The 15565-nt window shown below is 43.9% G+C and overlaps 1 protein-coding gene across 1 annotated transcript in view; it reads right to left on the bottom strand.

The window, feature by feature from the left end:
- The window catches only part of ACAD11 (acyl-CoA dehydrogenase family member 11), a 59394-nt gene that overhangs the window by 7354 nt on the left and 36475 nt on the right, over positions 1-15565 (bottom strand). The window contains exons 14-17 of the mRNA XM_054019673.1: positions 8412-8478; positions 3198-3283; positions 2910-2981; positions 1450-1604 (exon numbers count right to left, since the gene is read on the bottom strand). Coding sequence (XP_053875648.1) covers positions 1450-1604; positions 2910-2981; positions 3198-3283; positions 8412-8478 — 380 coding nt within the window. The remainder of the gene's footprint in view (positions 1-1449; positions 1605-2909; positions 2982-3197; positions 3284-8411; positions 8479-15565) is intronic.

Here is a 15565-nt window from a genome sequence, read left to right as displayed (position 1 = left end):
CTTGCACCTCCTCTCGTTGCTATTACTACCTGTTCAAACCCACCTCCCTGCAAAGTCCTTCCATGACACGCCAAAAAAAAAAAAAAAAGTGTCAGGGACTAAGTTCAATTAGTTATCGCAAATGTCCAAAATCTTAACCTAGGGAAACAGTTGGGCTGTGGTTCTTAGTGCATTTGCCCTTTACTATTTTTGCCAATGTATTACTAGTCCCACTATAGTCAATTGCACAAGCTCAGCTTGTTTGCAGTAATTTAAGACCTTGATAACAGCCCTTCTGTGCTATGTCTTTCCTGTCTGAGGCTGCCCTTCAGGGGGAACAGCATCTGGGCTATTCACAAATGATAAAAATTCCATTTTGCACCTTTTGTGAACACAGCCGGCCACAGCCTCAGTTAGTGTAAGTCAATGTAGCTGAGGATCTGGCCCAATAATTTTACCCCACATTCTTGTTTCTAAGCCTATGTTAGTGTTGTGGGCAGGAGAGCGCTCCTGACGCCAACGCGCTGTTCACACTGTCGTCACTTGCCACTGGAGACAAAGCCTAACTTCCTTTGTTTATTTGAAAGGGACTCTGACAACGTGTGCACTTGGTGATTCCACTGTTGGACATGCTAACGGCAGTACTTTAGTTTTGTGTTTAATTGTTCCATGTGATGTGCTGAGACGCTTATACGGCTATTTCTAATTATATCAGTTCTGTATAACCATTTTCTAGAATCTGCTGCAATCACTTCCTTCTTCCCAAGCCTTTGCTTTGTGGAAAAAAGACAAACAAACATTTGTGTCTGCTTGGCTGAGACCCAGAAATACTTGATGTCTGCCAACCAAAGGAAGTCTTCAGCACATCAATTTACAGACATAGCAAAACAGGCAAATGCTGTCAGGAAGGAATGCCTGGCAGATCAGGCCAAATACTCAGCCTGGCCTTAACATTGATTTGCACTGGGAAAAATGAAGTTATTTTCTGGCTATGATCACACAGTGCCCAGTCTCTGACTGGGCCCATAAGTCAAGGCCAGACATCTAAGTGCCTGATAATGGTGAATGCAAATTTGTGCCTGCGAAAACAAGTCCAAGGTTTGCAGACCAGCCCTGCCTCTGGAGTCCTGGTCCATGCTGATCAGAGAAAACCAGCCAAAACTCTGCTACAAAATGTGTATTTAAATACAGTGAATGGGGCTTTAGTACTTGTTAGGAAAACAACTATAGGAATTCACTCAGATTGCAGATCTTGGCACAATCAAAACTGAGACTCTCCCAACCTTAATATTTTCTTTCCTATCTGAGACAGATATTTAACCTACAGCATCTCCAGAGTTGATGGGAATTAGCGATTATCTCAACCTTTTCTAGAGTGATTGTTACTGTGGATGTTAGAATCCCAAGCTTCCACATGAGCTAAGCAAAAGGGTATTCATAGCAAACTAGGCAAAGAGGTAGTGTGCTTACATGCTGGTACAGTTTCTTCCCAAAGGTCACCCTCTGAGCTGCACGCTCACACATGATCTGTAGAGCAGATTCAGCTGCACCTATGGATCTCATGCAGTGGTGAATACGGCCTGGCCCAAGCCGACCTTGAGCAATCTCAAAACCCCTTCCTTCACCTGTGTGGTGGGAAACAAAAAAAAGAGAGAGGTGGGAAACAAAATGGCCATGTGGAACTCATTTCAATGCTTCAAATAACCGCGCACCTCTGCTCTGAAGAAAATCATTGGCCATACTGCAGGCATTGTCTGATGATACCCTAGAGAGGAGCTTCTTTACAATTATTTTGCAGCACTATAGCCATTTTAATTGTTTAATACCTATATGTATTCACATAAAGCAACACACACTTTGCTTTATGTGAATACACAACACACAGGTTCTGTCAATAGTATTTGTGCCTAAGGGGTTATTATTCTGGTTTCCTGTTGGGTTTGAATTACCTAATTATTTCTTACATTTTTATCTACTTTATGGGATTTGAGGTCTTTTAATTTGTGGTTTCCAGAGCGTAACTGATGAATGTCCAACTGAAAGATCAGTTCCAAGGGTGATTCAATAAAACTCTGATTCAGCAAAGCACTTGCATGGTGGGCGAAGAAGCTATATAAATCCTAGCTTCTCCCCAGATGAGACTTGGCATAAGTCAGAGAGGTCAAAACGTTCCTCCTACAAGAAGGGGCAAGTAATACCATTGTTGCCTATGCAGAATTCTGACGAGATCAGGCTTGTTCAGGATAGTATGGCCGTAGGCAACATCAGAATTCTGTTTTGAAAGACTTTGAGGCAGACCTGTCTGTTGAGAGGCCTGGGCTGTATTCAGAAGGAATTAGGAAGGAAGGGAAGCCTCTAAGAGGTTTGTTTGTTCTTGCATAAGAACTCCATAGCTTTTGCTTTGGCCTGCCACAGTGCAGGAGGAATTTTGGCACTGCTGGTGCAGCAACCATATCTACTTAAAAACCAAAAAGATAAAAACAGAGTATTCTGCAGTGTTAGGTTATTGGAGGACGGGGGAAAGATAACATTCCAAACCCTTTTCCTGGCTTAGCAAAAGGTCAATAAGTTGGAAACAGATTAAGCACAATTAGTGGATACTTTTCTGCTATGAAGAGGAGACAACTCAGATGCTGCAGACTAGTAAGAAATGTTTTGAGGCAGAAAAGTACAGCTAAGGGACTGTGTGCTGACCCAATTCAACCCCTGTTGACACTACTGTCAAGAATGAACTTCTCTCTCCAAGAGGCAGCTCCTGGAAAAACTGTCTTTACATCTAAACATATAAAGGAAGAACAAAAGCTTAATGGCATATTCCTTACATAGTAAGGTTATTCATCAGAGCTTTCATCAGATTTTAAAAGGACACAATTACTTTAAGTTAGTGTCATTGCAGTGACTTTCAAAGAACAGTTAACAGTGAAGCTCACCTAGTATTAAATTGGAGGCAGGTACTCGCACTTCATTAAAATGTATTTCAAAATGTCCACCGTGGGGCTGATCTAATTACACAAAGAAAAAGAAAAATATCCATGTATAAAATTGGTTCTAGCCAATATTCACTCACAAATTACAGGTGCTCAGTACTGATGTGCCTATTAGATATGCATTCGAAAAGTGTCTTTAGTACTTTGTTTATAGTGTAATTATTACTCCTGAGATCCCGAGTAGGCTAATACAAATGCAAACGTGGCTGATAATTACAATTTCCTCCTTACCCAAGTAGCCAAACACGGAAAGAGGTCTTATAAGTTTCAAGCCTGGTATGTCCAGTGGAACTATGATCATACTGTGCTGTCTGTACCTGATCAAGACAAAAGTAACAGTTAGGAGAAATCTCAATAGCTATTTTAGATTTTTTTTTTAAAGTACAACTTTTAAAAAGTTTTGTATGATCTGTACTCTCCTGTGCTACACATGTGGGTGGAGATGAAGGAGAGAGATGTGTTTAAGAATGGGGGAGAAATGAAGGTAAAATTCTGTGCCCGGAGGGGCTGGGAACCTGGACATCAGGTTCCAACACTTAGAGAGGGGTGCCAGATAGAAGGTGTGTGCCCTGAGTGTGAGCCTAAGGTTTTATAGTAAGCATCAAAATAGATGCCTTCATATTTTTCTCTCTGCTTGATGTACGTGTAAATACAATACATTATGTCAGGAATAGTTGGGTTGAGAAGACTGAGGAGCTGTATCCAGGAGCTAGGATACACGATGTGACGGAGAGACTGCCGAGACTCATCAAGCCCTCGGATCGCTACCCCTTCCTGCTTCTCCACGTGGGCACCAATGATACTGCCAAGAATGACCTTGAGCGGATCACTGCAGACTACGTGGCTCTGGGAAGAAGGATAAAGGAGTTTGAGGCGCAAGTGGTGTTCTCGTCCATCCTCCCTGTGCAAGGAAAAGGCCGGGGTAGAGACCGTCGAATCGTGGAAGTCAACGAATGGCTACGCAGGTGGTGTCGGAGAGAAGGCTTTGGATTCTTCGACCATGGGATGGTGTTCCAAGAAGAAGGAGTGCTAGGCAGAGACGGGCTCCACCTAACGAAGAGAGGGAAGAGCATCTTCGCCAGCAGGCTGGCTAACCTAGTGAGGAGGGCTTTAAACTAGGTTCACCGGGGGAAGGAGACCAAAGCCCTGAGGTAAGTGGGGAAATGGGATCCTGGGAGGAAGCACAAGCAGGAGAGCGCAACAGGGGAGGACTCCTGTCTCATGCTGAGAAAGAGGGACGATCGTTGAGTTATCTTAAGTGCCTATACACAAATGCAAGAAGCCTGGGAAACAAGCAGGGAGAACTGGAAGTCCTGGCACAGTCAGGGAACTATGATGTGATTGGAATAACAGAGACTTGGTGGGATAACTCACATGACTGGAGTACTGTCATGGATGGATATAAACTGTTCAGGAAGGACAGGCAGGGCAGAAAAGGTGGGGGAGTTGCGTTGTATGTAAGAGAGGAGTATGACTGCTCAGAGCTCCGGTATGATACTGCAGAAAAACCTGAGAGTCTCTGGATAAAGTTGAGAAGTGTGAGCAACAAGGGTGATGTCGTGGTTGGAGTCTGCTATAGACCACCAGACCAGGGGGATGAGGTGGACGAGGCTTTCTTCTGGCAACTAGCAGAAGTTGCTAGATCACAGGCCCTGGTTCTCATGGGAGACTTTAATCACCCTGATATCTGCTGGGAGAGCAATACAGCGGTGCACAGGCAATCCAGGAAATTTTTGGAAAGTGTAGGGGACAATTTCCTGGTGCAAGTGCTGGAGGAACCAACTAGGGGCAAAGCTTTTCTTGACCTGCTGCTCACAAACAGGGAAGAACTAGTAGGGGAAGCAAAAGTGGATGGGAACCTGGGAGGCAGTGACCATGAGATGGTCGAGTTCAGGATCCTGACACAAGGAAGAAAGGAGAGCAGCAGAATACGGACCCTGGACTTCAGAAAAGCAGACTTTGACTCCCTCAGGGAACAGATGGGCAGGATCCCCTGGGAGAATAACATGAAGGGCAAAGGGGTCCAGGAGAGCTGGCTGTATTTTAAAGAATCCTTATTGAGGTTGCAGGAACAAACCATCCCGATGTGTAGAAAGAATAGTAAATATGGCAGGCGACCAGCTTGGCTAAACAGTGAAATCCTTGCTGATCTTAAACGCAAAAAAGAGGCTTATAAGGAGTGGAAGATTGGACAAATGACCAGGGAGGAGTATAAAAATATTGCTCAGGCGTGCAGGAGTGAAATCAGGAAGGCCAAATCACACTTGGAGTTGCAGTTAGCAAGAGATGTTAAGAGTAACAAGAAGGGTTTCTTCAGGTATGTTAGCAACAAGAAGAAAATCAAGGAAAGTGTGGGCCCCTTACTGAATGAAGGAGGCAACCTAGTGACTGAGGATGTGGAAAAAGCTAATGTACTCAATGATTTTTTTGCCTCTGTCTTCACGCACAAGGTCAGCTCCCAGATTGCTGCACTGGGCAGTACAGCATGGGGAGAAGGTGACCAACCCTCTGTGGAGAAAGAAGTGGTTCGGGACTATTTAGAAAAACTGGACGTGCACAAGTCCATGGGGCCGGATGCGCTGCATCCGAGGGTGCTAAAGGAGTTGGCGGGTGAGATTGCAGAGCCATTAGCCATTATTTTTGAAAACTCATGGCGATCGGGGGAGGTCCCAGATGACTGGAAAAAGGCTAATGTAGTGCCCATCTTTAAAAAAGGGAAGAAGGAGGATCCGGGGAACTACAGGCCAGTCAGCCTCACCTCAGTCCCTGGAAAAATCATGGAGCAGGTCCTCAAGGAATCAATTATGAAACATTTAGAGGAGAGGAAAGTGATCAGGAACAGTCAGCATGGATTCACGAAGGGGAAGTCGTGCCTGACTAACCTAATTGCCTTCTATGATGAGATAACTGGCTCTGTGGATGAGGGGAAAGCAGTGGATGTGTTATTTCTTGACTTTAGCAAAGCTTTTGATACTGTCTCCCACAGTATTCTTGCCACCAAGTTAAAGAAGTATGGGCTGGATGAATGGACTGTAAGGTGGATAGAAAGCTGGCTAGATCGTCGGGCTCAACGGGTAGTGATCAATGGCTCCATGTCTAGTTGGCAGCCGGTTTCAAGTGGAGTGCCCCAAGGGTCGGTCCTGGGGCCGGTTTTGTTTAATATCTTTATTAATGATCTGGAGGATGGTGTGGACTGCACTCTCAGCAAGTTTGCAGATGACACTAAACTAGGAGGCGTGGTAGATACACTAGAGGGTAGGGATCGGATACAGAGGGACCTAGACAAATTAGAGGATTGGGCAGAAAAAAACCTGATGAGGTTCAACAAGGACAAGTGCAGAGTCCTGCACTTAGGACGGAAGAATCCCATGCACTGCTACAGACTAGGGACCGAATGGCTAGGTAGCAGTTCTGCTGAAAAGGACCTAGGGGTCACAGTGGACGAGAAGCTGGATATGAGTCAACAGTGTGCTCTTGTTGCCAAGAAGGCTAACGGCATTTTGGGCTGTATAAGTAGGGGCATTGCCAGCAGATCGAGGAACGTGATCGTTCCCCTTTATTCGACATTGGTGAGGCCTCATCTGGAATACTGTGTCCAGTTTTGGTCCCCACACTACAAGAAGGATGTGGAAAAATTGGAAAGAGTCCAGCGGAGGGCAACAAAAATGATTAGGGGTCTGGAGCACATGACTTATGAGGAGAGGCTGAGAGAACTGGGATTGTTTAGTCTCCAGAAGAGAAGAATGAGGGGGGATTTGATAGCAGCCTTCAACTACCTGAAGGGGGGTTCCAAAGAGGATGGAGCTCGGCTGTTCTCAGTGGTGGCAGATGACAGAACAAGGAGCAATGGTCTCAAGTTGCAGTGGGGGAGGTCCAGGTTGGATATCAGGAAAAACTATTTCACTAGGAGGGTGGTGAAACACTGGAATGCGTTACCTAGGGAGGTGGTGGAGTCTCCTTCCTTGGAGGTTTTTAAGGCCCGGCTTGACAAAGCCCTGGCTGGGATGATTTAGCTGGGAATTGGTCCTGCTTTGAGCAGGGGGTTGGACTAGATGACCTCTTGAGGTCCCTTCCAACTCTGATATTCTATGATTCTATGATTCTATGAAATACTAAGGTCCCTTGTGACAAAGTTCCTCCTCTATCTTGGTGGGTCCTGCACTTATTGGCGGATTTTCTTGCCTCAGAGATTCACCATGTGGGTTGGGGAACAGCCCAGAGAACTTCCCCTCTGGAAGAACCCACAGTCCAGGTCAATTGGGAAGTTTGGGGGGAACCCAGGCCTGCTCTCTACTCCGGGTTCCAGCCCAGGGCTCTGTGGACTGCAGCTGCCTATAGTGCCTCCTGTAACAGCTGCATGACAGTTACAACTCCCTGGGCTACTTCCCCATGGCCTCCTCCAAACACCTTCCTTATTCTCACCACAGGACCTTCCTCCTGGTGTCTGATAACGCTTATGCTCCTCAGTCCTCCAGCAGCACACCCTCTCACTCTCAGCTCCTTACGCCTCTTGCCCCCAGCTCCTCACACTCCCACCACAAACTGGGGTGAGTGCCTTTTTAAAACCCAGGTGTCCTGATTAGCCTGCCTTAATTGATTCTAGAAGCTTCTTCTTAATTGGCTCCAGGTGTGCTAATTAGCCTGCCTGTCTTAACTGGTTCTAGCAGGTTCCTGATTACTCTAGTGCAGCCCCTGCTCTGGTCACTCAGGGAACAGAAATCTACTCATCCAGTGACCAGTATATTTGCCCTCTACCAGACTCCTGTACCCCACTGGTCTGGGTCTGTCACACCCTGTTTTCAGAACTTGTGGTATGAACGAACTGTTAGACCCCCTGATCCAATTAACTTTTCCATATATACTTGCACTGCGATCTTGCCCCATTTAACTTCATGGGAGTTTTGGCATTAACTTCAGTAGGAGCAGGATTCAGGCCTTTGATTTGATTCTTGCACTTACTTTTTCTGATCTGGCAAACTGTGTATAGTTTTGCCTTTATTCATAGAACCATTCCCTCCTCTAGTTATGCTTTAAAAACACGCTTAATGAATTAAAAATGTAAACCAGGTCTGGTGGTAGATTTTAGTTTTTGAAAAGTGAGTATTTGTGATGTGGATTTTAAAGGATACATTTTCAAAAGGCTTAAGGGAGAACTAAAGACATTAAGGCCATATGTTGTCCTTGATCCAACCCACACAGATCAAGAGTACCTTATGACTTGGACTCTATCCGAGAAATTCTGAAGTTTGGTCAGTTAGATTTCTGAGGGTATGTACATGGCCTAAGGTTCCATTTCTAAACCACACTCAACTCTAACTGACCATGCAATTACAATTGTTCCATGTAAAGGTTTTGTGAGCAATGGCTGGTTCAATAAATGGGGTTTTGATTGGGTCTCATTGCTTGGATCCTGAACAAATGTCTCAGTGACCATTTAATTCTTACCTGGATGCAGAAAGATTTTTATTTTTGGCCATCACAATTGCGACTTTGCAATTTGTATTCCCAGCCCCTAAAAACACAAGAAATCGCTTTTCACATAAAAATCTCTCTAGGGAAGTAATTTAATGAAGTTTCACAGAACAACTTCTTACAATGTTTCTTTAGTGTAACCGTGGCAAAGGTGAGTAATCTATTATCTATGCTGTTTCTGGGCTATTGAGTAGAAAAGGAAGTGCAACCACCTGATTAACATGAAAAAAAAAAATCAAACAAAAAATGCCCTGGATCCAGTTCCATCATTCATTTTTACTTTCCTAGGAAAAAGATAAAACAAGGTGCTTGAAGAGGGGGTCTAAATTAATTCCATCACCCTTGCAGCTGAGCAAATAACGAAGGCAATCACTCCCTCCCTCACTCAAGCCAGATGCTGCCCTCTTCAAGTACAGCCAGTTTTTTAAGCATTCTTTTTTCCCATTCGAAGTGCTTTGTTCTGGTTTCAAGACAAAAATAAACTCAATAGGAATTCTTATCTGAAAATACATCAGTAGTCTTTTGAACCAGACACAGCATTATCTGATATATGTTTGTGTGACAGAAAACCAAAAAATTAATGGATAATCCAAAAGAGTATTCTAGGACGGATTATATGGATCTAGATTACAATAGTGACTAAAACATGACTTGTCAACAGATCTGTTCCCCCACTATGATCTATTCAGAGACCCATCTCCTTGCTTTAGTACCATCACATAGCATTGGTCCTTTTTACATCCTACAGGAACACCATAGTTATAGGAGAGTGAGCTGGATTCTATTTGACCTTGCACAACTATCAGCGGAATTGTTAAATTGCCACGGCAACGCCCAATGAAGACATCACATGTACACAGATCGTGTCACTGAGGACAGGATTTGACCTGCAGGATCTTTATTACAGAACCAGAAGCACAATTTGACTGTCAGATCCCAAGCTGAGGCTATGTCTACATTACCGTGGTAAACTGACCTAAATTATGCTACTCCAGCTCTGTGAGTAACGTAGCTGTAGTCAACATAGCTTAGGTCAATTTACTGTGGTGTTTACACTGTGCTGGCTCGACGGGAGATGCTCTCCCGTCAACTTACTTTACTCCTCTCGTTCCCGGTGGAGTACCGGAGTCCACCGGCGAGCGCTCTGCCATCAATTTAGTGGGTCTTCACTAGACCCGCTAAATTGACCCCTGGTGCATCGATCACAGCAGCGTCGATCCCGTGGTAGTGTAGACATAGCCTCGAGTTTGCTGAGTTGGTAGTTAGTAAATCCATCCTGTTTATGGTGTAAAGTGAAGTGGTTATATGGAGATCACTGAGACACAATAACACGGTAACCCCACGATGACACTTTTCAAGTCATACTTCAGGGTAGTACCTCACGCTAATGGAACATCTTTTCAATACACCAAGCCGTTTTTCACTAATTCAGTACAATGGTGCCCATTTGATATCAACGGACATTTAAACCATTCTCATTTGAATAGCAGCTTTGAAAACATGTGAAAATGCTGCCCCAGCAGTGCTTGGGGGGGGGGGTCTCTACTGTATGGGGAAGTAGCTGGAAATGGAACGACGATGACCAGAGTCAAGCTGCCATAGGAGCCTTGAAGATAACTACGGCCTGGGGCGCATAGTCAGCCTGGCTTTGAAGAGAGCTACCACCTTGACACAGGAGCAATCTATAGTTGCATGTCCTAAGAGTGACAAGGGTGGGAGAGATATTTACTTTCTTCTGCTAAAGGCTGTTTTTGCTTGGAGGGCAAGAGTGCTGGCTGTTTACTTCCCTCTTTCTTGACACAACATTAGCTTTTCTTTAGGAGCGGAATTAGCAGCACTTTGTGAAATGTAAGCTGGAGATTTAAAGTTTGCAAACTGAAATATCATTGATAGAAAAATCTCTGAAAAAAGTCTGGAACAATTCACAAAATTCTGGATTAGTCTAGATTATACAGCAAAGTGTTCCCAAAGTGAAATACAGATGTCCCACTCAGCTGTAAAACAGATCAAGTTTGTACATTACAATGTACTGAGGAGAGGGGTGGGAGTCTCTTCTCCCCTTCCCCCTCTCCAGCACATCCATGGGGTAGGTTTCTAGGTAGCATTTTTGTGGAGGAACAGCTAATGTGATCGCCTGTGTCTCATGCCCCTAAGAACTCATGGTCTGTAGACTCTGGGAATTGGTCATGAATAGAGGTGTTATAACTAGTAACAGATATGGGGAATAGCACTTATAGTGCACTGGTGAGTATTTATCTAAAGCTATTTTAATTTAGCATGTGTAAAGTAAAGGATGCAGATGAAAACAATCACAGTATCAGACTGTCAGTGCTACAGAGATACCTAGGAAAAATATATCACCCCTTCCACCCAACAATGTTTAGTTTATAGTTGTAGTTTGTAATCCATGTGTACTGGTGTTATTTTCCTAACCCTTGAGTAATGCAGTTCATCATAAAACCTGTCTCAGGACAAATGTGACCTTCTGGAATTATTATTTAAACAATTGAAAATCATTTTAAACTGTCAGATAAAAAAAACCTAGGAAAAAAGTTTCCATGACTGAATAATCATATAGTCCAACAATTAGAAAAACTTTTCATTTTTAAGTTAGTGCATAGTTCAGCACTGAGACAAGACATCTGGTCAGATCTTAAAATCAATAGCACAAACAATTGCATGGAGAAAAGGAAATATCTCAATCTCGGGCGCAGCGCACAGGAGCCAGCAAACAGCGCTGAAAATGGGGGAGTCTGAGGTGAGAGATTGTAAGGGGAGAATACTTGCGTGCATGCATGTGTGTGCTTTTCTTCTCGTTGACAGGACTTTAGGTGGGAAGGCTTTGACAGCTACAGAGGTAGCAGTGATAGTGACCCAAGGATTGGAAGAGACAATGAAGAAGACTGGATGTGGAAGCTGTGGGATGTACATTATCCTGGAGCAGGTACCTGATAGGTGCTTTGTTTGTATGAAGTGCTGCCTGATAGATCTGATGGAAGAAAAGATCTAAGGTTGGGAGATGCAGGTAGAAACTATTGTTGAGTTTTGAAGGGGATTTGAACAGATGATGAGCTGAGGAACAGGTTTGCTGACTTGGAAAATGAAATGGCATGGCAGGTAGTAACTGAAGGTGGAAAGGCAAAGAAGAAGAGAAGCAGAGGGGAAGAGTCAATGGAGATAGCAGAGTTCGGAGCCACAGGAGGATAGAGGATGACTCTCAGAAGATTGCAAGTGAGAACAAAAGACATAGGACTTGCAGCCAGAAAGAACAAAAGGAGGAAGGCCAGAGAATTGCACCAACACCGGGAAGAGGCAGGTCTACGTGACTGGGGACTCCCTACTAAGAGGAACAGACAGGCCTGTCACCAGAGCTGATCCAGCAAACGGATGGGTATGCAGTTTGCCAGGAACTAAGATATAGGATGTGAACCTGAGGCATAAAAGGATCCTAATGGGATGAGGAAAGAACCCACTGATTTGTTCCCCCATGAAAGACAATGATACTGCTGGATTCTCACTGGAATGCATCAAGAGAGACTATGCCTGGCTGGGGAAGACATTTAAAGAAATGGAGGTTCAGGTGACCTTTAGTGGTATTCTCTCTGTCCTTAGAGGAGGAGAGTGAAGGTGAGACAAGATTATGATGATCAACAGATGGCTCAGGCAATGGAGCTATAAGAAGGGCTTTGGGGTGTTTGACCACTGGGTGGAATTCACAAATAGAGGACTGTTTTCATGGGATGGACTCCTCTTGAATAGAGAGGAAAATAGACTGCTGGGATGGAGGTTGGCACAACTGATTAAAACAGCTTTCAACTAGGAATTCGGGGTAGAGAGTTGGGAGATGCTCATGTAATCTCCATGCCTGATTCTAATGCTGAGCAGGAGGAAAATCAAGTAAGAGAGAATACAGCAATGGAGAATGGAACAATAGAGGGTTGAAGACATCAAGAGGAAAGTCACTGGTGTTGGCACTAACAGTCAAGTAGGCGATACTGGCAGTAGAATGATCGTACCTAATAGGGAGAGGAATCTGGGCAAAGCCAAGCAACAACAACTAAGATATATGTACACCAATGTAAGAAGTCTGGATAACAAAATGGAGAAACTAGAATTACCGGTGCAGGAAGTGAAAACAGATATTATAGCAATAACAGAAACATGGTGGAATAATTATCATGACTGGAGTACAGGTATTGAAGGGTATGTGCTGCTAAAGAAAGACAGAAATAAAGATAAAGGTGGTGGAGTAGCATTGTATATTAATGACAAGATAGACTGTAAAGAAATTAAAAGTTATAGAACAGATAAAACAATCTTGCTGACAGGCTCAGGGTCTAACTGATCACCATATTTGGGGTCAGGATGGAACTTTCGCCCAGGTCAGACTGGTAGAGACCCTGGGCCTTTCTCACTTACCTCTGCAGCCTGGGGCATGGGTCACTTCCTAGCTTGAACCAGAATAAATAGCGGATTTTCTTTAACTTTTGAAGTCTGTAAATCATGATTTGAGGACTTCAGTTACTCAGCCAGAGATTGTGTGTTTATCACAGGAGTGAGTGGGTGAGGTTCTGTGGCCTGCGGTGCACAGGAAGCCAGCGTTTTCAACATAAGCAGAGTTTTCCATTCCTCATGGAAAGAGGGAAAAACTGCTTCCCATTTTTTCCCACCCTCAAAAGTCCGAAGATCTGATAACCATATGATTTTTTCCATCCTAGAAAAGAACTGTAAGAATCAGAGAGAGATCTCTGCTCCAGGGTGAGATTAAAAGAAGACTCCTGTGCTTCTGCAAGTCCGGAATTCAATCTTGTTTACAAGCCAATTTGGTATTTATTACATTTTATTAAACAAAAACAGACTCAAAGAAGCTGGGACTGCCATTTTGGCAGGAATTAAGAAGAAGAGTGCTTATTTTTATTTCTTCAGAAGTTGGCCAGAATGTTTAGACTATAAATCTGTCTAGACTTGGAAAATGAGGTGTGGTTAGACACGTTAACAAACATGTTTTTTAAACACTATGTGGCACCTTATATAGAACAGAACTAAAGGTATTTTAAAACATTTTTAAAAAAGGTATAAAAAAGAAGGTAGCTGATCATGGTCAACCCTATGTTTTCTGTGATCCTACTCTAAATTCCCTGTGTGTGGTTCCAGACTAAAGAAATGCATGTTCATAATTACCTACTTTTACTCAATTGCAGATAAAACAGAGATAAAATGAGTCCATTTCTGATGAAGAGTATCAACTCTTCCCTTAAGAGAGGGTATGTGTCAGCTTCTCTTAAGGAAGCAGCTGTGAGACCCTTGCTCAAGAAGCCAAAGCTTGATACTTACAATCTAGTTATGTATTGTCCAGCATCTACTTTTTCCTTCTGGGTTCAGATTATAGAGAAGGTTATGGCAAGCCAACTCTGAGTACTTAGATGCCCAGAATATCCTTGCCCCTTGTTGCTCTGGATACAGACCCGAATATGCCACAGACTGCACTGTGGACTTCCTAGATTACCTTCTCCTGCTAACAAAGATTGTGTGTTCGTGCGGATATCTATTGATCGATTGGCTACCTTCAAGGCCATTGATGAGAAGGTGTTATTGACAGTCCTGTAGGCAGTAGCTACAGTGGGAAGAGCTGCTTTTGGGTAGGCTGAGAGGGTGGTGTTGGGCGATAGCTCTTTCTCCTAAAAGTGCTGTCATGTGGAGTTCCACTGGGTTCCATCCTATGTCCCCTCTTGTTCAATATGTACCCAGGGCCGGCAACTAAGAGGGTGAGTCAGGCAGCATGGTGCTTTCGATACGTTGTTGACGCCCAACTTTATATTTTTATCTCATCCCACCCAGGCACTGCTGATGAATGCCTTATTCAGTGTTTGGGGGAGATTGGAGCATGGATGAGAGCTAACCGCTTGAAGCTCAATCCAGATAAGTACAAGGTAATGCTGAATAGGTTGTATGGGGGGGAGGAGCGTGGGGGTGTGTGAAAGAGAAGCAATCAGAAGTCACAGTGAGAATTATTCTGTTGTTCCTGAGGGTGGTTGCCAATTATAGCTAGAGCTCACAATCTGGGGGGTGGTGTTGGAGCCCCAAGTGCTGTTAGTTTCAGGAAAGGTTTCACCCCTTCCCCCTGATCTGGCTATGAATTTGTGATAGTTTCCTTCAGTTATGGGCCTTGCTACTGTGATCTGTGCCTACATCATCTCAAGAGTAGATTATTGCAATATACTGCATCTGGTCCTACCTTTTGTGGGAGGTCTGCAAAGGCACAAACACATTGGGCTTGTGCCTTCTTTTGCTTCTTCATGATATATAAAGAAGGCCAGAATGTTATTTTTTTTTCTTAAAGAAACTAACAAAAAAACAACCTACTTGGGTTTTTTTTCCACACTGTTAAGGTGATAGATCTCACACTAAACATGTCCCAGTGGCCCCCACAGCAAAACCAGGAGAGAGCAGGCATTTCTGATCTTTCTGAAGGTAAAGTAAATCAAGAGGGATAAAATTAACAACAGAAAAGCCCCAAAGAGGAGGTGGTGTTATCTTCTTCTATCATAAAGAAAACAAACAAAAAAGTGGTGCACTACCCCAGTGTTAGGGTAAAAAAACTTGGATCCGCTGTAATTCAACCACAGTTGCCAACTTTCATGCAGTAAATAAGCACCCCGACTTTCACAATAAGCCAAAAATCAACCTAATCCCCTTTCAAAACAAGGCCAAAACAAGCCAATCCTTAAGAACCCCAACATTCTATGTGATTAGATTCCACCCGGTGTGGTGGGACTGTGATGGGCCTGCTGTGCAGCCCTGACTTTCTCCCCCACCCTTACCTCTGCTTGCCAGGAGCCGATCAAAAAAAAAAAGAAGCAGCAACAAGATACAACAAGCAACAAACTAAAAGCCAAAAAGCAACTCACAAGCCAATTAAGCCAAAAACGAGCCCAATTTCTGCATTTTTTTCCACAGGTTTGGCATGGCTGAATTCAGCCCCGAAACTGAAATTGGTGCAGAATGTGGCAGCTCCGTTATTAAACAGAGTTTGCTGCCCCAAACAGATGCCATCAGTGCTCTGTGAACTGCCCTGGCTGTCTACTGATTTTCAGGTAGACTTAAGATGCTGGTTTTGATTTACCCTG

Source organism: Malaclemys terrapin, chromosome 2 (genome assembly GCF_027887155.1).
Source record: "Malaclemys terrapin pileata isolate rMalTer1 chromosome 2, rMalTer1.hap1, whole genome shotgun sequence".
Lineage (NCBI taxonomy): Eukaryota > Metazoa > Chordata > Testudines > Emydidae > Malaclemys > Malaclemys terrapin.
This window is presented reverse-complemented; position numbering and strand designations above follow the sequence as displayed.